Source organism: Bubalus kerabau, chromosome 7 (genome assembly GCF_029407905.1).
Source record: "Bubalus kerabau isolate K-KA32 ecotype Philippines breed swamp buffalo chromosome 7, PCC_UOA_SB_1v2, whole genome shotgun sequence".
Taxonomy (NCBI): Eukaryota; Metazoa; Chordata; class Mammalia; order Artiodactyla; family Bovidae; genus Bubalus; species Bubalus kerabau.
Genome location: NC_073630.1, coordinates 46,391,982 through 46,414,355, shown reverse-complemented (window position 1 = coordinate 46,414,355; position 22,374 = coordinate 46,391,982). Strand labels below are relative to the sequence as shown.

General features: G+C 40.5%; 1 protein-coding gene across 1 annotated transcript in view; it reads right to left on the bottom strand.

The window, feature by feature from the left end:
- Positions 1-22,374, bottom strand: part of LOC129657191 (cytosolic beta-glucosidase) — a 132,467-nt gene that overhangs the window by 56,411 nt on the left and 53,682 nt on the right. The window contains exons 3-4 of the mRNA XM_055587450.1: positions 7,198-7,994; positions 5,829-5,952 (exon numbers count right to left, since the gene is read on the bottom strand). Of these exons, the coding sequence (XP_055443425.1) occupies positions 5,829-5,952; positions 7,198-7,994 (921 nt within the window). The remainder of the gene's footprint in view (positions 1-5,828; positions 5,953-7,197; positions 7,995-22,374) is intronic.

The following is a 22,374-nucleotide window of genomic DNA, read 5'->3' as shown; positions in this document are numbered from 1 at the left end:
ACAATGCATCAGCTTCAACACTTTCAGTGAAGTCTTCAATAACTTCGATGACATCTTGCTGAGGGGTTTTGTCATTAAAAGCCTAAAGCTGGTCATTAACAAACCTTCTCTGCAATCATCTACCGCTGTGCTAACTCAGGCATGGATCTCACTGGAAAGTTAGGCTGGCTCAGAAACTTTCCAGAAGGCTGCGTTTTTTTCCCATGTGGGTTATATTTCTTTAAGAAAAGGAAATACAGTTCCCAATCATTTCATTTCATCATTTATTTCTCATTACCCATTGACTCACTGTTCTCTGAAAGACACAACCAAATTCGACAAACGTGTAGAAAGCTACTTCATGACAGAAACAGTGCTTGGGGCTGAAGATATAATTATAAAAAAGACACAGCTCCAACTCTCAAAGGGTGCAGAGATATCCCCCTCCCAAAATTAACTGTCATTTATGGAATCTTTCATAACATGCCAGACTCTGTATTTAGGCTTTATAAGCATTATCGTGTTCATTTTTCACCATGCTTTAGAAGACAGATATTTTTATTATCCCCATTTAAAGATTAAATGACTGAAGTGTTGTTTGTTTAAGAATTCCCCCCAAAATCACTGACCATGAAGTGGAAGAACCAAGTTTCAAACCTGTATCTTGCCTGACTTCAAGCTAGCTGATCTTCTCCAAACAACAGGATTGGGCCAGGAATAAGGTGAAGACCATGACATTTCAGCTGAGGAAAGACTGAGAGCCAAGCCATGGGGAGGCACAGGTTCGGTAGGTGTGAGGAACAGGTTGAACTCAACTGAAATCCTCTTTTAGGAGAGTTTACATCATGGGTCAAGTGTCACCCATTGAGAATAACTTGCCTGGTTTCTCACACTTTCTCACCTCCTCAACATCCAGATTATTAAGGTATCCCTTTATGTGTTCTTGGGCTTCCCTTGTGGCTCAGTTGGTAAAGAATCCTCCTGCAAGGTGGGAGACCTGGGTTCAATCCCTGGGTTAGGAAAATCCCCTGGAGAAGGCAAAGGCTACCCACTCCAGTATTCTGGCCTGGAGAATTCCATGGACTGTATAGTCCATGGGGTCTCAAAGAGTCGGACAGAACTGAGTGGCTTTCACTTTCATTTATGTGTGCTTATATATAGACTTTATATATAAGAAATTAAAAGACACTTGCTCCTTAGAAGAAAAGCTATGACCAACCTAGACAATGTATTAAAAAGCAAAGACATCACTTTGCCAATAAAGGTCCATATAGTCAAAGCTATGATTTTTCCAGTAGTCATGTATGAATGTGACAGTTGGACCATAAAGAAGGCTGAGTGCCACCAAAGAATTGATGCTCTCAAACTATGGTGTTGGAGAAGACTCTTGAGAGTCTGTTGGAGACGGACTCTCCAGAGCAAGGAGCAAAGAGATCAAACTAGTCAATCCTAAAGAAAATTAACCCTGGATATTCATTGGAAGGATTGGTGCTTACGCTGAAGCTCTAATACTTTGGCCACCTGATGCGAAGAGCCAACTCATTGGAAAAGACCCTGATGCTGAGAAAGATTGAAGGCAGGAGGAGAAGGGTACGACAGAGGATGAGATGGTTGGATGGCATCACTGACTCAATGGACATGAGTTTGAGCAAACTCTGGGAGATAGTGAAGGACACGGAAGACTGGCGTGCTACAGTCCATGGGGTCACAAAGGGTCAGACACAACTGAGTAACTGAACAATAACAATATATAGACTTACACTTGCCTGCTGGCACCAGAGCAGCCAAGATTGGTGTAAATTTTATGAATATAATAAAGATTCAAATCATGTGAGAAAAGCCTAATGCTTTGAAGATCACTGCTTCTTGAGTTTTTACAAAAATCCCTGTGACAGAACAATTCCAGCTACCCAGTTGTTTGATAGTTGTTTCTGCTGCCAATTATTTGATATTTCACTTAATGTGGCAACCTCTCCAAAGGAAGTAATGAATGGAGGGAGGTCCTGGCTGCTAGGTCCTCCATAGGATTCAATCGTAAATAGCCAGAGGGCCAATGCTACCAGCATTCATTAGGAAGTTTCCCAGAAAAAATGATGGAAAAATTGCAGACATGGCAGGGGACGTTCTGTCATAACTTAGAGACATGAAGGCGGATAGAAATTTTTTTTAATGTCCTGAGATTCTATGTTTTAAATAATAAGGAAAATAACCTGGGGTGATAGATATATACTTAAAAGTGCACATTTGGCAATAATAACAGTTATTACCATTGGTTGAGGGCTTACTATGTGCCAGGCAATTGCTTAGGGTGTTTAGCACAATAGCTTATTAAATGAAATTTTTACAACTCTGCCAGGGAAAGTATTACCCCGTTTTTATAGATGAACAAACTGAGAGTTTGGGAGGTTGGGTCATGTGCCCCTAGCTGAATAACTGGACCTGGAATACAAGCCCAGTTATATATCATTTCAAGTTTTTGTATCTCCACTGTGTTGCTTTTCTCTTATCCATATCTGCATTAATTAAAACAAAACCTGTTTAAAGGCATTTAAATAATGCAGTGATTAAAAAGGCATTCACTGATTTCTCCCTTTTTTTTCCTGAAATGACATTTTCCTCTTTTTTTTTTTCCTCCTTTTCTCATAAGGAAATAGAAACATTAGCTTTCTTTTTACAGCTCAATTAATTGCTGTGGGATTTTACCTGACGAGATTAGTAAGACCTTCAGGCAGACATCATTGATCCAACTATAGTGTCATTATGTGCCTGTCCATATGCACGATGTGGGAGGGAAGGGTTTGTTCCCAAGAATCACAAAGCCATCATCCATCTGACTCCCTGGGTTCTGGTGGCCTCTCTCTTGCCGTGCTTCCCACAAATACCTTCCTGGGCTTGTTATTGCTTTTAATCGCTCACAGGGTGGTTCTTCCCAGTCAAGTGCTCGCCAGTCAAGATCATCGGCATTACCTTGGAGGAGTCTCAGCAAATTGATCAGTTACTTCAGCTCCCTTCCTCTGCTGAGAGGCAGGATATGGGGCATCTGAGCTTTGTCCAAGGTCATAGGACCTGCTGGCTCCCGCAGAGGCAGCATGAAACGCTTTCAAAGAATTTATGCAAGCCCAGGGCACCCAAACGTGAGGCAAAGTTTCTAGAAGTGTGGTGGGACAAGCAAGTACTCTGAGTCAGAAAGCCCTGGACTCAGGGATCCTATCAAACACCAAAATAGTGGTAGTAATAATACTATACACATTCTGCCTTGTTCTAGCAAATATTACTTAGTAACTTTGTGATCTCGAGCAAATGACTTAGCCTCTTTGAAACTCAGTTTTCTCATCTGTAAGATAGCAGCAATGACCTCATCTCACTGTCTTGAAAATAAAATAATGTGATGGCATCAATTAAGACTCTTTTTGTTCCAAGTGATAGAAATCCAATCAGAATCAGGTGAACCAGAATTGGTTCTGGTAATGTCTCTCAAAAGTAAATGTAATGTCTCTCAAAAACATATTTGCAGCTGAGTCTGAGACAAACTGGAATTAGAAGCACAACTGTCCCCCTGATCTCTCCCTGGTTTCTTGTCTCCATTTCCCTGGGGGCACTGGTAGCTGTTCCCCACCCATCTTCTCACTACCCCTAAGCTTTACATGGAAAGGCATAGCCACCAATGGCCCACAAAGTTACATCACCTTGCCAATCCATGCTATGAGACAAGCAAACTGATTGGCCCAAATTCTAAATCTCAGGGAAGAATTGGGATTGATCCACCTCACCGTCATGTGCCTACATCTAGATCAATCAATTATCTGTTGACAAACAGCAGTTGTTTATTCTGCTTACATAACTATCTCTATGATAAGTCTAAGAATAGGGGCAAGGTGGGTATTTCCTAGAAAGAAAAGGGACTAGTTATTAGAAAAGAGTTTCACTGCAGAAGAGAGAACTGGTATTCACTACAACAACATATGAAAAATAGCTATCACTATATCCAGTCCAGAATAGATACACTTAATATAGTGTTTCTGGTCAATGTGTAGATTTCTACACATTTTGAAAAACTATATTTTAAAAAAATACAATATTATTTATTAATTACAAAGAATAGAAGTCATAATATTAAGAATCAGAAGAGAATGTAGATGCTGTGAATAATTAATAGTTTAAGTTCATACTTTTTACATTAATTCAACAGTACAACAGGAATTCAATAATTTCAAAAGCAGGATTTTGTTCCTAACCTTATCTTCTCTCCTGTCCCTCACCAACCCAAATCTTCTCACATTTTCTTCTCTTGCCTTCAGTTACTTTTCTATCTTTATCTTAGTTTGAGGGTCCACTGGTGAATTTTTAGTGTTAAAGATCTAAGGCACTGTACAAAGTACTAAAAATGACTTCTGATAACAAAGAAATGTCCTTATACGTTAGCGCTAAACAGAGCACCAAGATGGGAATGAAGACAATGTCTATTTTTTCCCTTTTTTCCCTAAAATACACAGAACAGTTTTGAACAAGTCCTTTGGGGTCCCTAGGGCATCCATAAATCTGATGATGATAACTAGCCTACTTGTCTCTTGAGGTGAAGTTGGGAATGTTGGTGTATTAACTATGAGCAGGGTCATTTATAACCCACTCCAGTATTCTTGCCTGGGAAACTCCATGAACAGAAGAGTTTGGCACACTATAGTCCATGGGGTCGCAAAGAGTCGGACATGACTTAATGATTAAATAGCAGCAGCAGGGTCATTTACAGGGAGAAATGGGGAAGAATCTCAGAAAACTAGAGATTTCCTTTTCTTATCAGAAGGTGAATTCCCACACAGAGGATGAATCTTTTTTCTGTGTAACACAAAAGGATGATTTTGCTTGTGTAAAATTGAAAAAATCCAATTGCCCTCTGTCAATAAACCCCAGGGCTGGGTGAGGAATTGAGTCAATATATTTGAGGTTTGGGAAAGAAACCACTTTGTGTCACTTTCCAGAATTCCTTCTCACTGATTCCAGTATATTACTGATTTAGTTTGGAAAGAATAATTCCAGGACCTCTCAAACAGAATGAGGAGAAATAACTGCCTATCATGGTTTTAAAAAACAGGAAATTGAAAGTCTCATTTTCATTGAATTTTGTTGCTATGATATGATTTCTTTATAGGGAGGAGAAATTAAATTTATGAAGCAACAGTGTTCCAAGTGGTAGCTAAAAGGGAGAAATTAACTGAGGCAGAAATATGTGTTACCAGCCAAAGATTATTCCTTCACATTTGTTTTCAAATATGAAAAGAATTCCTTTGGGTAAAAGGAGTTGCCAGAATAACAATATTGTCTTGAAATAAAATTCACAGATTCTATATGGCAAAAAGAATGGCTGCTGTTTGGTTACACTTTAAATGAAATATGCATTGATTGAAGACACATACCACTTGAAAGTTTATTACACAAATGCTTGATTTTGGTCCTTTAAGAATTCTGCCAATTCGTTTCTTGATAGTTAGGATATTAAAATATACAAATAAGCATGCTCTAGCTGGTCAGTGCTGATCTATGTGTAATAACTAATGCTCTCTCCCAATAGCCACCACTCCTTCTATTCATGTCACCTTCACCCAGGAGTCACAAAATGCTAAACACTGTCGCTTTTTACTTGATTAAATTTCAGCAGGTTGAAGCTAGGCCAAAATTCTAACCTTCCTCTTTCCTAAATACTTTTTTCTCCCCCCTCTGTTAATTACATAGCTTTACACTGATTTACATGAATTTCAGCTTTCAAAATCATTGGTCTTTGCTGAATGCAAATAGGCACATGGGAAAATCATATCAAGTTTGCACAATTGATCTTTCATCATTTCAAATGGTACCTTTGAACAGTTCCTGAAATGTCTGTCTGAAATACTCCCAGCGCTGAGTGTCATCAAAAGATGTGGGGTCACCCTGGGGAAACCCATTCTCGGTGATGTAAATTACAGGGTTATTATATGTATCCTGGAATGAGAAAGCAGAAGTTTTATTCCAAACAGATGTAAAAAAAAAAAAAAAAACTCATAAAATCAGGTGCATTACCCTCTATCTTCTCTAAGCTACAACCCCAAAACTAGTTTTCATCAAATTGCACTGACCCTATTAACTTAATTTTCCACACACTGACCTTTTATAACTAACAATGGAAAAGAAAAACTGTGCAAATATCCATGAAGACAGTCAAATGACTCTTATTATAATGAGAAGACAGAAATATCTTTCTTCCATCAGCATCTGCTGATTGTTATTGCTCCTTAACCCCTTGGTCCCCCTCTCCCCAGTAGCTATATTCTCTATCCCCCTGATAGCTGCAGCTGCTGCTGCTGCTAAGCCGCTTCAGTCATGTCCAACTCTGTGCGACCCCATAGATGGCAGCCCACCAGGCTCCCCTGTCCCTGGGATTCTCCAGGCAAGAACACTGGAATGGGTTGCCATTTCCTTCTCCAATGCATGAAAGTGAAAAGTGAAAGTGAAGTCGCTCCGTGGTATCCGACTCCCAGCAACCCCATGGACTGCAGCCCACCAGGCTCCTCCATCCATGGGATATTCCAGGCAAGAGTACTGGAGTGAGGTGCCATTGCCTTCTCCCCCTCTCTGCCCAACAGTGGGAATCCTAAAAAACTGATAACTTAAAATTTTCATTTCAGCTACCTAGATGCCATTCAGTATAACAGAGACCCAGAAAGAATTCAGCTATTTCAAATCCCTATTATGCCTTTTAGTAACTCAATTGTGACCCCAGCCTGAAAAATATGTCCAAGGTACTACTGTAGCTACAACTGAATTTAACAGCAAATCCTAAGTCTAATCATGGCTTTGAAGCCCTTTATCCCTGGTGGCTCAGACCGTAAAGAATCTGCCTGTAATGCAGGAGACCCAGATTTGATCCCTGGGTCAGGAAGAATCCCTGGAGAAGGGAATGGCAACCCCACTCCAGTATTCTTGCCTGGAGAATTCTATGGACAGAGAAGCCCTGCAGGCTACATACAGTCCATGGGGTCACAGAGTTGGCAACTGAGCAACTAACACTACTATCAGCTAATTATCCTTCATTGACTTAAATCCTAATCACCTCTTCCCAGGCCAACAAATGTATATGCTATTGCCTAAAGCATTCATTGTTCAGGTCTTTATACACGTAGACATAGGCCCATCTTCCCATCTTCCCACGTTTGGGTACACAGGGATGCAAACAAATAGTGCATTTACCTTAATGTATTTCAGTAGCTTACGTATTCCCCATGGCACCACACAGACCCAATTCAAACTTATCCAAGATGGGTCTGGAAAAACTTCAACCTCCACATCCTGGAGTAAACCCAGTTCTCCTTTCCTGTTCTCCTGGTTCTTGACTAAGCGAGTTGTGTAATACTGCACAGCAAAGAAATCAGCAGTGCCTTTGATCATCCTCTTCTCTTCTTCTGTAAATTCCGGAAGCCGTGATGATGAGTAGCCCTGCTTTTTACTCATGAGGGCAACCTGAGACTTGACAACTTCAGGATAATCGCCATCAATAAATATGGGTTTAGCAAAGAAGTCCAGTTGGAATGCCATGGCTCTTTTAACTGCTTCCTGGTCAGACGCTGAGTAGGGTTCTGCTGGTTCTGCCCAGCCAGCAAAAATTGATAGAGATACCATGCCCTTCTGCTCTTTTCGGAATAAGGAATCATAGCTGTGCCAGGATCTGGCATGAGCTTTAATCAAATTATGAGCTGCCTGATAAGCCTTAGTTCCAACGTGAGGCACACCAGGAGGAAATACACCAAACTCATATGCCATCACAGCAAAAATATTAGGCTCATTTATGGTGATCCACTGCTTGACTCGATCCCCGAACGTACTGAAGCAAAACCGGGCATATTTGTCGAAGGATTCGATGATTGCCTCTGAGAGCCAACCTTCTTGGTCTTCCAAGGCCTGAGGCAAGTCAAAGTGGTAGAGGGTCACGATGGGTGTGACCCCATTTGCTAACAAATCGTCAATGATCTTGTTATAATAGTCTATTCCTAGGAGAAAAATAAAAGAAAATATGAGAAGAAAAGTCATCTTCATTATGCTGACAATAAATAAGGATTGGGAGAGGATCAGGAATAACAATTTCCTAAAAAACTTTAATCCAAAATAAAGTTCATAACTTCCTACCTATAATCAATTAAAGGTTGGAAGAAAACATGAAGTCCAAAGAAGACTGGCTCGTCAGAGACAAGAGAATGTGATGGGGTGACACAATTATGGACGCTGTTACATTCTGAAAGGGATTCATTTGGACAGGTTGCTACCACATAACTTTGTGCCAATGGGACACTTACTGAAATTATTTAATTTATTGGGTGGGGGGATAAATTTGGAGTTTGGGATTAACATATACATACAGCTGCTGCTGCTGCTAAGGCGTGTCAGTCATGTCTGACTCTGTGTGACCCCATAGATGGCAGCCCACCAGGCTCCTCCATCCCTGGGATTCTCCAGGAGAGAATACTGAAAGAGATGGGAATACCAGACCACCTGACCTGCCTCTTGAGAAATTTGTATGCAGGTCAGGAAGCAACAGTTAGAACTGGACATGGAACAACAGACTGGTTCCAAATAGGAAAAGGAGTTCGTCAAGGCTGTATATTGTCACCCTGTTTATTTAACTTCTATGCAGAGTACATCATGAGAAATGCTGGACTGGAAGAAACACAAGCTGGAATCAAGATTGCTGGGAGAAATATCAATAACCTCAGATATGCAGATGACACCACCCTTATGGCAGAAAGTGAAGAGGAACTAAAAAGGCTCTTGATGAAAGTGAAAGTGGAGAGTGAAAAAGTTGGCTTAAAGCTCAACATTCAGAAAATGAAGATCATGGCATCTGGTCCCACCATTTCATGGGAAATAGATGCGGAAACAGTGGAAACAGTGTCAGACTTTATTTTTCTGGGCTCCAAAATCACTGCAGATGGTGACTGCAGCCATGAAATTAAAAGACGCTTACTCATTGGAAGGAAAGTTATGACTAACCTAGATAGCATATTGAAAAGCAGAGACATTACTTTGCCAACAAAGGTCCGTCTAGTCAAGGCTATGGTTTTTCCTGTGGTCAAGTATGGATGTGAGAATTGGATTGTGAAGAAGGCTGAGCGCCGAAGAATTGATGCTTTTGAACTGTGGTGTTGGAGAAGACTCTTGAGAGTCCCTTGGACTGCAAGGAGATCCAACCAGTCCATTCTGAAGGAGATCAGCCCTGGGATTTCTCTGGAAGGAATGATGCTAAAGCTGAAACTCCAGTACTTTGGCCACCTCATGCGAAGAGTTGACTATTTGGAAAAGACTCTGATGCTGGGAGGGATTGGGGGCAGGAGGAGAAGGGGACGACAGAGGATGAGATGGCTGGATGGCATCACTGACTCGATGGACGTGAGTCTGAGTGAACTCCGGGAGATAGTGATGGACAGGGAGGCCTGGCGTGCTGTGATTCATGGGGTCACAAAGAGTCGGATACGACTGAGCGACTGATCTGATCTGATCTGATATATATATAAATAAAACACATATATATATTCTTATATACATATATAACACATATATGTATATGTAACTGAATCACTTTGCCATACATCTGAAACTAACATTGCATTGTAAATCAACTATACTTCAATTAAAATTTTAAATTTACATATTCATATTTTTAAAAGAAATTATTCTTTGCTTGTTTGCATGTTTGACTTTTCGCTCAATTCCACTAGAATTGTTATTGTTGTTGTTCAGTCGCTCAGTCATGTCCAACTTTTTGCCACCACATGGACTGCAGCACACCAGGCTTCCATATCCTTCACCATCTCTTGAAGCTTGCTCAAACTCTTGTCCATCAAGTCTGTGATGCCATCCAACTATCTCATCCTCTGTCATACCCTTCTACTTCTGCCTTCAATCTTTCCCAGCATCAGAGTCTATTCCAGTGAGTCAACTCTTTGCATCAGGTGGCCAAAATATTAGGGCTTCAGCTTCAGCCTCACTCTTTAAAATGAATATTCAGGATTGATTTCCTTTAGGATTGACTGGTTTGATCCCCTTGCAGTACAAGGGACTCTCAAGAGTCTTCTCCAACACCACTGTTTGAAAACATCAATTCCTCAGTGGTGCTCAACCTTCTTTATGGTCCAACTCTCACATCCATACATGACTACTAGAAAAGCCATAGCTTTGACTAGATGAGCCTTAGTCACAAAGTGATGTCTCTGCTTTTTAATACGCTGTCTAGGTTGGTCATAGCTTTTCTTCCAAGAAGCATCTTTTAATTTAATGACTGCAGTCACCATCTGCAGTTATTTTGGAGCCCAAAAAAATCACTGTTTCCATTGTTTCCCCATCTATTTGCCATGAAGAGATAGGACCAGATGCTGTGATCTTCAGTTTTTGAATGTTGAGTTTTAAGCTAGCTTTCTCCTCTTCTCTTTCACCTTCATCAAGAGGCTCTTTAGTTCCTCTTAGCTTTCTGCCATAAGAGCGGGGTCATCTGCATATCTAAGGTTATTGATACTTCTCCCAGCAATCTTGATTCCAGCTTGTGCCTCACCTAGCCCAGCATTTCACATGACACTCTACATTAAAGTTAAATAACCAGGGTTACAATAAAAAGCCTTGACGTACGCCTTTCCCAATTTTGAACCAGTCCATTGTTTCATGTCCTGTTCTAACTGTTGTTTCTTGATCTGCATACAGGTTTCTCAGGAAACAGATAGGTGGTCTGGCATTCCCATCACTTGAAGAATTTTCCAGTTTGTTGTGATCCACACAATCAAAGGCTTTAGCACAGTCAATGAAGCAAAAGTAGATGTTTTTCTGGAACTCTCTTGCTTTTTCAGTGATCCAACAGATGTTGGCAATTTGATCTCTGGTTTCTCTGCCTTTTCTCAATCCAGCTTGAACATCTGGAAGTTCTCAGTTCACATACTATTGAAGCTTGGCTTGGAAAGCTTTGATCATTACTTTGCTACCATGTGAAATGAGTGCAATTGTGTGATAGTTTGAACATTCTTTGGCACTGCCTTTCTTTGGGGCTGGAATGAAAACTGACCTTTTCCAGTCCTGTGGCCACTGCTGTGTTTTCCAAATTTGCTGGCCTATTGAGTGCAGCACTTTCACAGCATCATCTTTTAGGATTTGAAATAGCTCAGCTGGAATTCCATCACCTCCACTAGCTTTGTTGGTAGGGATGCTTCCTAAGGCCCACTTGACTGCACTCCAAGATGTCTGGCTCTAGTGATCACACTGTCGTGTGATCGTATGAACTATCATTATCTGGGTCATTAAAATCTTTTTTGTATAGTTCTTCTGTGTATAGTTCTTCTGTGTATTCTTGCCACCTCTTCTTAATATCTTCTGCTTCGGTTAGGTCATGAGCCTTGTCTAATTTACCTCTGGATCCCCCAAATCCTGGGACAATAGCAGAAACCTAGTAGAGACTCAATAAATAGCTCTTGAGTGAATGAATAGATTTCAACAATATTCAACATAAAGTAAAGAAGATGAATGCAATGACTGCCTTGGTGCTTCTCCAAACAGGTCAGTCTTACAAGTCTAAGAAAAGAGACTCATTGAGCATGGACAAGGGCTCAGCATCAGTCCCAGGGTGTGAGTTACAAAGACAGAAAGCTAAGGGTTTGACACATTAAAGAACTTTCCATTGGAGAGTTTGCTCTAAAGTTCTGACATAATCCATAGGAATACCTGGGCTTCCCTGTTGGCTCAGATGGTAAGGAATCTGGCTGCAATGCAGGACACCCAGCTTCGATCCTTGGGTTGGGAAGATCCCCTGGAGAAGAGAATAGCAACCCACTCCGGTATTCTTGCCTGGAGAATTTCATGAACAGAGGAGACTGGTGGGCTACAGTCCATGGGGTCACAAAGAGTCAGACATGATTGAGTGACTAAGCACAGCACAGCACATGATTATATGTGTAAGAGTATGGAGGGAAAAAGAGGAGATATATGTATATGTATAGCTGATTCACTTTCCTGTACAGTAGAAACTAAGAAAACATCGCAAAGCAACTATTTCCTGATGGCTGTGCCTGCAACGCAGGAGATCCAGGTTCAATGACTGGGTTGCGAAGATCCCCTGGAAAAGGCTACTTACTCCCATATACTTGCCTGGAGAATACCAATGGACAGAGGAGCCTGTTGGGCTACAGTCCATGGGGTCACAAAGAGTCACACATGACTGAGCAACTAATGCTTTCACACTTACACTCCAGTAAATACTTAAAACAATAAAAAAAAATTCAATTAAAAAAATAAGAGTTTGGAAAGAAACTAAGCAAAGAGGAGAGAAGCATTCCTGTTTTGAGAGATGATTTTCTGAATAATAATTGTAAATTCATATGCAGAATTTGTGTTGCATTCAAAGTTTGCATAGAAGCAGGGTCCCTTTATCTCTTCTTAAAGTTATTATCTTCCAATTTTAAATAATAATTGAGACTTTTGTGTACATTTCATTTATTCAATCATTAATTTGTTCATTCCTCAAATATGCATTTAGAGAGACACTACTATATGCTTGATTACAAACATTATAAACACTCTCCTTGTACTAAGAAAACTTTAATTGTAGTAGTAACCAGGCATGTTTAGTTGCTCAGTAGTGCCCAACCCTTTACGACTCTTTGGACTGTAGCCTGCCAAGGCTCCTCTCTCCGTGGGATTTCCCAGGCAAGAATACTGGAGTGGGTTGCCATTTGCTTCTCCAGGGATCTTCCCAACCCAGGGATAAAACCTGCATCTCATGTGCCTCCTGCATTGCAGGCAGATTCTTTACTCACTGAACTATCAGGAAAGCCCCTTAAATGTTAGTAGGGACTACAAATAAATTCATAAATAACTATCATACAGTACTATTATTAAAGGTAAGTCCCCATCCCAAACTGAGGGCATATGAAAATCTACTCTGAAAGCAGAGTAGCAGCATGGTTTCAAAAGTGAGCTATGGTGACAGGCTACCTAAGTTCTATCCCCAAACCTTCACCTACTAGTTCAGTGACCTCAGGAGAGTTACTTTATCTCTCTGAGTTATCTTTTCTTGTCTGTAAAATGTAGGCAATAATAGAAATCTATTTCAATAATTGCTCTGAGAGTTTAATGAGTTGATAAACTGAACATGCTTGGAACAGTTCTTGGCACAGTTAACTATGACTCTAATAATGATTATTATTGTTATTGTTGTCATGAGTGACATCTAAACTGATCCTTAAAAGGTGGATACAAATGACCCACATAAGGCAAGGAGGAGAAATCCAGGAAGAGAAAAAAGGGAAACAAATGTGCAAAAGGCCAAAAGAAGAATGGAAATCAACAAAGACCTCCCAAATGTGAACAGTCTGCTTATTCCAAGTTTGCAACAAGGAGCCAGCCATTATCACTAGCATTTGGCAGATACTCAAAGGCTATCAGGGAGGCAGGAAAGTTTCACAATAAAAACAATGAGGGGAGGATCCAGGTACCTTGTGACTGAAAGCTGTTGGCACAGGGAGGCTGGAGGTGAGCTAACTGGAACCAGGGCATCTTGGGTAATTGGGTTGGGGAGCAAATTTGCTTTTTTCTGATTGGTCCTAAGTTCAAAGAGGACAGAGGAGCAAAAACAAAGAAGGGGCATTTGTTGACCATATTCTGACTTTTCTGGGTCAACTGATATAGAAATTGTGGTTTGGCTGCCTGGACTTTTTATGAGGGTCAGAGTTTTACCACCATATATGGCATGGCCATTATTTGTAAATTAATTCTCTTAGAACAATATGGCTTTTCCTGGTAACTGAAAGCTCACAATAAGGAGAATTTACAGCTCAGCAAAAGGGGAATAAGAATAATGAGAGGTAAGCAGAAGCCAAATTATGCCAGGTCATGGGTTATCTGTCTGTCTGTAAGAATGGGTAATTTTTAACAACAGCTCACTTATTTTGCAAGCATGAACATCACGTGGGTCATGCATAGCAACTCCATACTTGGAAGCCCCTTTTGCATGCCATTATTCACTGGGTGGACATAATAAGTTACACCACCCAGAAGATGCACAAGTTGTAATCCACAGATCATGTGACTATGTTACTTTACTTCTTATGTTACTTCAAAGGGGCTTTGCAGATGTCATTCTGATTAAGGATCCTGAGTTGGGAAGATGTTTCTAGATTGTTCAGGTGGACCCACTCTGCCATGTGAGTCCTTGGAAGTAAAAGAGGATGGCAGAAGAGTGGGTCAAAAAGATGCAACAACAGAAAAAAGAGGCACAAGAGGTGGCAGCATGAGAGAGATTCAACCAACTATTGCTGGTTTTGAAGATGGAAGAAGGGAGCCAGCAGCTGAGGAATGCAGGTGGCCTATAGAGGCTGAAAACGGTCCTCAGCTCAGTCATCAAAGAAAAGGAGACTCCAGTCCTACAGCCACAAGAAATGAATTCTGCTAACAACCTGAATGAACTAAGAAACCGAGTCTCCCTTAGATCTTTGTAAAAGACATGCAGCCTGTAAGCACAGAGGTATTTATTCTGGAGAGACCTGTGTCAGACTTCTAATCCACATAATTCTAAGGTAGTAAATTTGTGTTATTTTAAGCAAGTAAGCTTGTAATAATTTGTTGTAGCAGCCATGGAATACTAACACACTCACCGAAGTTTATAAAGCTTTCCTCTCTCTGTAAAAGATCTTTCCACCATTCCATCTCTGGGCCTCTGTAAGCCCATATTTTCTCCTTTGTAAAAGGGAATATCCAAAGATCTGTATGATGGAATCATCTTGATATTGGACTGTGTTAAGGTTTTCATAGTCAATGCCTTCCACTGGCTTTGAATATAAAAATAATATCAGTTTTTGTGTTTTGTATTCATACTATACATACATGATGTCACACATTTTGTTTAATCCCTGCACTAAGTCCAAGAGGTAGGCATTTTTAGTTTCAATAAATATATGAAAAAATGGAGATTCAGAAAGTGAGTTCCAGACTTCAGGTGATAATGTTTTCAGATAGCAAAGCCAACATTTAAAGCCAATCTGTCTCACTATAAAGACTGAGCTGTTCCCACTGTAACATTCCCCTTCTTACACTAATGTTTCCGAACCAAAATCAGAGTGATACTGTTTTCCTAGCCTTAATAATCACCTACTTTGGATCTGATTCATAATATCATGGGTTTTCTCATTTCTGGAGGAATCAATGATTTATAAGCATCATTTAATATGATGCAATCATTAATGATGGCAATCAATGTAACTCAAACAACATGATGATGTGCAATTGAATTGAAGATCTAAAAAATTTAAGTAAAACTTTTTCTAACTCATCAACATGGCAGAGCAACAAAGCATTGCATACTTAATATTTATCATCCCAGAACTTTACTTCTGGATTATTCAGTTTATTCAGTACTCCAGTGAAACCTTTCCATGATGAAATGGAGTGAAGCATTGAAGACCAGAGCTCCAGAGTCGGACAATTAAGACAAGGGATCATGGACAAATTACATGACTGCCTCTCTACACCCACATTTCCTCATCTCTAAAAGAGGAATAGTAATAGCATCACTGCAGGAGTATTTAAGCATTGAGAACAAATAGTCAGAGAGTTCTCTAGCTTTACCAAACTCATACAATTCAGGGTAACTCATTCTATCCATAAATACGTATTTTTGTTTATTTTTTTTATTTCTTGGTCGCATGGCATGTAGGTTCTTAGTTCCCAAACCAGGGATTGAACCCTCTGCATTGAAAGCAGAAGTCTTAACCACTGGACTGCCAGGGAAGTCCGCATAAATATGTATTTTTAAATGATCATCAGTTACCAACCTAGGGAGCCTGAAACCCTAAGAAGTCAAATGGACCCTGTTCTACATCTTGATATTTAGGGCAGGGTTATTGTAAGTATTAAAGCTTTCATAGCCTTCTTTCACAGTTAGTATCATCACCTTTGTTTTAATTACACCCATTCCCTCTTATTTGATCTTTGAAAATATGAAGCATGTTTAAATCAAAGGTCTTTTGGAAATAGGGAAAAGAAGCCCAATCAGATTAACTCAAATGTAAAGGTGGCATTAGAGGCAGGAGGCTGACTGGTAGGGAATGCAGTGAGCATTATTTGAAATGACAGAGAGATATCAGATACCAAATGACAGGAAATAATCACAACAGGAACTTAAAGCTTGGAGCTGAGAAAATCTTAACCTCTCAAAATAGACTGATGTCTCCTACCCTAACTTCCCTCAACACATCTACTCCATTCCTCTCCTGCTCAAAAAACCAGTTTCCTTTGTGTAGCCAATTTGTTACAGTCTCAAAATGGGCATCCTATCTGCCAAGACTACCTCACAACCTTAGTGCCAACCACCCACCAAATCAGGCTTCAACTCCTCAATTCCAAACATCCTTGAGACAGGGAGGCAGTTGAACAGGATTATCTTTTCTAATGAAGTTACAAAATTTATATGTCACAGGGAAATAAGTTTTCCCCCATCCAGTCAGCTGTGGCCAAGAGCAGAGCAGGGTTATATAGAACAAAGAAATGGGAAAATTCCCTTAAAAGAGCATGCAGCTGAAACTTTCAAAGATAATGTCTCAGTTCATAAAATAACTATACTGGAATTCTTCTAGTCAAACTGTAAATGTCTTAATGAAGAATGAACTTTGACCTAGTGCCTACCTGTGTCAGACATATAATTCTCTAGGTTCACTCCTCCTTAGACCCAACCACCAATTTCTGTTGGCATAGTCTCTGTGTTAGTTTCCTATTGCTGCTGTAACAAATTACTACAAACTTGGTGGCTTAAACCAACACCGAGTTATTACCTTACAGTTCTAGGCATCAGATGTCCAAAATGGTTCTCATTGAGCTAAAATCAAGATGTCAGCAGATCTTCATTCCTTCTGGGAGTTCCCAAAGAGAATCCATTTCCTTGCCTTTTCCAGCTTCTAGAGGCTCATGACCTCTTCCTCCATCATCAGAGCCAGCACTGAAACTCCTTGTCTTCTGTCTGACCTCTGCCTCAGTTCTTATACCTTCTCTCTCTGACTGTGATCCTCTTACATACCTTTTTTAAGGATCTGTGTGATGACGCCTATCCAGATAAACCAGGATAATCTCCCCATCTACAGATCCTTAACTTAAGCACATCTATAAAGTCCCTTTTATCATGTAAGATAATATATTCAGTTTCTAAGAATGAAGACATGGACATCTTTGAGGGGGCATCATTCAGTCTACCATGCTGCCCAGTATAGAGTAGATTAATAAATACTCCTTTAGTTTACTTAACTACCATTCCTCTAAGTGTGCTAATATTTTAAATCTTAAAGTGTGAAAGAAATTCTGCATAACCATTCCTCTTCCTTTTCCCTTTCTATTTCCAATAATTGGGTCTTTAGCTAATCACTTGAAACTTACATTTGTGGCAGATATGAAAACGCACTTGAACAGTTGAGAAATACAGAAATATGTGATTTCAGTTGCCAGCTCAATCTCTTCTTGTTAAGCCTCAAAAACTTGACATTTGAAAGAGAAAAGCCGTGTAATAATTCTACTTTATAAAATATTCTTCCAGTTTGGGAACATGGGATTTTATTTACACATTTCCAAATGTCCTCTCATCAAGCTTTAAAATAGGAAGTCAAATACAAAAACTTGAGTTTCTTGGAAAAGACAGTGACAAGGATTCTCTAATTCTTTACATGCTCTTTGAGAAAATGTTTAAACAGAAAAAACAAATGATGGCCTTTCTGAGTTAAAACAGTTCCAACTGCTTCAACAGATCACTGCACAAGAATGAGCAACCACTTATTGAAATTCTGCCTACTGGAAGCACCTCCAGTGCCCTCTTGCTCATGGAAAAGTCTGTAATATTAATCAGCTTTGGCTTTACGAAAGCTAGTGCCAAACATAAAAAGCTCAGTGCTGAGACAATGTGATCCCCAAGTGAGAACTGCAGCAGTGAATCCCTCACATTGTCTGGGTGGCCCCAGTGACTCCAGCCCCCTTCCACCACCACTCTCTACCTTCTCTGCTGCTCTGTTCTTGGACATCTAATCTACAGTGAGCTCCATGAACCTCTGTGAATCTGGAGTTGGTGTTAAGTAACTAGACATGTTAAGGTATTGCCACAGGTCCATAATCCTTTATCTGAAAATCTTGGCAGCCATGTTTTCAGAATTTGAGGATTTTTAGAAAAGAAACACGGTAAATATTGTATATTAAGTTTAACACCCCCAGTGGGGGTGGGTCAGTATCCCTTAATATTTCTGCAGTAAAACAGATAAATATTCTAAGCAAAATGAACTGAGAAGACATTAAAACTGTGCCATCAACTCAGGTCAGCTTTTGCTGCCTACTTTGTTTTAGAATTAAACTTAGTAAAAAACAATTCAATATTCAGAACCTTTTGGATTTTAGAATTTCAGATAAAGAATTATGGACCTACATTACAAGGTGGTGGGTTTTTTGTTGTTGTTGTTTACCACCCAAATGGAAACTTAGTAAAAACTCCAAACTCCTAGAATCATAGGCTAGAGCAGAGGCATGAGTTTTAGTAATGTAGTGCCTCCACCTCATGTTACTATCAGGGAAATTGTAGCACAAAGCATGTGTGTGTGTGTGTGTGTGTTAGTCGCTCAGTCGTATCCGACTGTTTGCGACTCCATGGACTGTAGCCTTCCACGTTCCTCTGCCCATGGGATTCTCCAAGCAAGAATACTAGAGTGGGTTGCCATTCCCTTCTCCAGGTGATCTTCCCGACCCAGGGATTGAACCCAGGTCTCCTGCATTGCAGGTAGATTCTTTACCATCTCAGCCACCAGGGAAGCCCAGCACAAAGCATACAAGTGGTTTCATGTTGTAAATGTCTCTGGAACCTTACGTTTTTGACATGAGACAGAACTAGGTTGAACTCAGCTCTAACTAAATTTGTTGTCTTGGCAAATTTTTGCCCAGCCTTACAGCTCAGATTACCATGATTCCCTCTGTTTAGGGAAAGCCCTCCTCACTCACAGGGCTGTTAGCAGCATTGACTCAGCAAAAGCAGGTGCAGTGCTTGGCACAGGGAGCTGCACACACTATATACTCAATAAAAGTCAACCACTACAATGGCAACCCACTCCAGTACTCTTGCCTGTAGAATACTAAAGACAGAGGAGCCTGGTGGGCTACAGTCCATAGGATCACAAAGAGTCAGACACGACTGTGCAACTAACTACCTACCCTTAGAGTGACCTTTATGATGGTTATTGATTTAATTCAGTTAAGTGTTTCCTGAATTCCTCCCTGCAGGGCACTGTACTAGGTCACAGGGGTAAACAAGGCAGACATATCTGCCCATTACCCTGTAAACAATTTCAGGGATTCTCTCATATTTCTGTTAAGAGTATGGAGCACTGTCCCTGACACAAAGTAGACACTTGATGTATGTTTGCTGGGTTGAATTAAACACAAAGTGCTCACAATCAAGCAGGGGATTCAATAATGCCAAGAGTGAAGAATGTAAGAAATATTTTAAGAGTTTTTCAAACCACTATGAGAATTTAAAGAAAAAAATATTTTTTGTCCTGAAATGGGGACTCCAGGGAAGAGAACACATTTGTGCTAGACCTTGCGCTGTGTGCTGTCCTTAGTCCTTTAGTCGTGTCCGACTCTTTGCAACCCCATGGACTGTAGCCCACCGGGCTCCTCTGTCCATGGGGATTCTCCAGGCAAGAATATTGGAGTGGGTTGCCATGCTCTCCTCCAGGGATCTTCCCAACCCAGGGATGGAACCCAGGTCTCCCTGCAGGCAGCTTCTTGATCATCTGAACCACCACTGCTAGACCTTAAAAGTATACAAAACATTTCACAGGTATAACTGGGAATTTTTTTTAAAAAGCCATTCCAGGCAGGAGGAAAAACTTAAAAGTTTTTCTTCAAAAGTGGAAATTACATAGCATGTTTAATAAGTAGTGGGTTATGTGCTTAGGACATTGTGTGGAGGAATTGCATAGACCACATGTATGGGGGGATTTCAGCCCGAAATGCCTCAGAGGTGAGTCAAGACTAAGTCAAGTAAAACCTGAAATGATATATGAAGGAGTTTAGATGACTAAAAAAATTTTATGTTGCTTTGTTTTAGCAGGAGTTGATGCAAGCCAGCATGTCTGGGGCCAAGCTTTCAGAAAATTGCTGTGGTGGCATTTTGCACGAAGGATTAAAGGACAAAGAAAGAGAGTGAGAGTAGGTATATCCATCAAGGGCATATCAAAAAGCCCTTGATGAGGATGATAAACATCTAAACCAGGGCAGGGAGAGAGAAGATGACTGGAGCGGGCAGGGGGAAGAAGTTAAAGAGGCATAAGAAGAATGGGTCAGATTTGGCAACTAGTTAGATGTAAGAAGAAAAGAAAAGAGAAGACTCAGAGATTACTCGTAGCTTTTAATCCTTGAAGGTTATGAGGGTGCCAAAGAAAAGAGAGGGTACAGATGATGGATTAAGACGGTGGAAAATTATAAGTTAATTTTTAAACTGAGCCACAAATTACCTCCTGTTCAAAGTCAAAAAATAAAACTGGCCACTGATACCAAGAAAGGAAACCTTTAACCAAGAGCAGTTAAAAACAGGGCCTAATATCTTTAGAATCAAGTCATGGGCCTGCTAAACTTGTATTTTTCTTATCTGGGGGAAGCTACTTGAAAGCCATGGTGTGGTGCATCCATAAACGGTGCTTCCATTTCACAGTGCAGAGGTTTCCCCCACCTCCACACTGAAAGCAAGTGCACAAGTCCACCGAGGAGCTGTTATCACAGGTTGTTCTCACTACATTTGTTGTTGTTGTTGTGTACAGGAAAGCAGATAACTTAATCAAGGAGAACCTCTCCGTTTCAATGCTGTCTCTTTGAAGTGCAGGTGTGGTGAGGCAACCTCGCAGTTGTGAGATGCTGAGAGAACACGCCTCCCAAATCCTGCACTTTAAGCACCCCCTTGCCTCACCCTGTCCCAACCCTAAAAGTCATGGGAAATCTTATCCAGAACAAAGGAGCAATAAAGGTTCTTTATGAAGAAGTCATTACATTGTCATGCAGGGGTTACAAAACTTTTTCTATAAAGGACCATGAGGTAAACATTTCAGGCTTTGCAGGCTGTACAGTCTTTGCCTCAACTATTCAATGCTACCATAGTAGTGGGAAAGCAAACTCAGACTACACATAATGAAGGGGTACAGTTGTACTACAAATAAAACTTTATTTATACAAATAGGGATCAGGGCAAATTTAGATCTCAGGTCATAGTTTGCCAACTCCCATTGTGTGGAAGGAGTTAGCCAAACCTTAGGCTTAAATTCCAGATAGATCCACCCAAAAATACAAATTTACAAAATATCTGGGTTTGAACATGCACCTCTGTAAAATGTGATACTTATACCTTCCTCGTTGATTTGTGAGGTTTAGAGAAAATATATGCAAAATGCTTCATAAATAATAGGTTTCAAATAGGGCAATGCTGCTAAGTCACTTCAGTCGTGTCTGACTCTGTGCGACCCCATAGACGGCAGCCTACCAGGCTCTGCCATCACTGGGATTCTCCAGGCAAGAACACTGGAGTGGATTGCCATTTCCTTCTCCAGTGCATGAAAGTGAAAAGTGAAAGGGAAGTCGCTCAGTCATGTCTGACTCTTCGCGACCCCATGGACTGAAGCCTACCAGGCTCCCTCGTCCATGGGATTTTCCAGGCAAGAGTACTGGAGTGGGTTGCCATTGCCTTCTCCAAAATAGGGCAACAGTCTTTTTCTTACAAGGCATAAGAAGAAGAATAACTAACACTTATTGAATGCTTTCATGCTATACCAGCTACTGTGTAAAGCACTTTAAAAGACTGTTTCATTTACTCTTCCAACAACACTTGGAAGTAGGAGCTATTACAGTATCCCTTTCTCCTCATGGGGAAACTGAGGCACCAAGCGAGGTCCACGAGATGCTCACAAAGATAGTAAGTGAAATCTCTGGCACTTAATTCAAAAAGAACAGATTCCAGGGCCTCTGGGGCCAACCTCTGTGCTAGCTAATTAACTCCACTAATTCAGCTCCAGTTGAAATGCTGGGAATCTTCTCAAGTTCTACAGGGCTTTTCATGACTTATCATAGCATAACACAACTGAAAATAGATTATGCACAACCTTTGGAAATTCACCTTCAGGTCAATACTCGAGTAACATTTTACATAAATAAAACACTTATTCCAACCCACTTCCTGTCCATCTATTTCCACCCCTCCCAACAAAGATCTCCAGTTGAGGAAAACCAGAATAATACTGGAAAAGTTAATGGAAACCCATTTCAAAAAATTTATCCCATAATCGCTCTAAAAACTTGCAATCTCAAAGCTACACTGCAGAATAGCATCCTGGATTA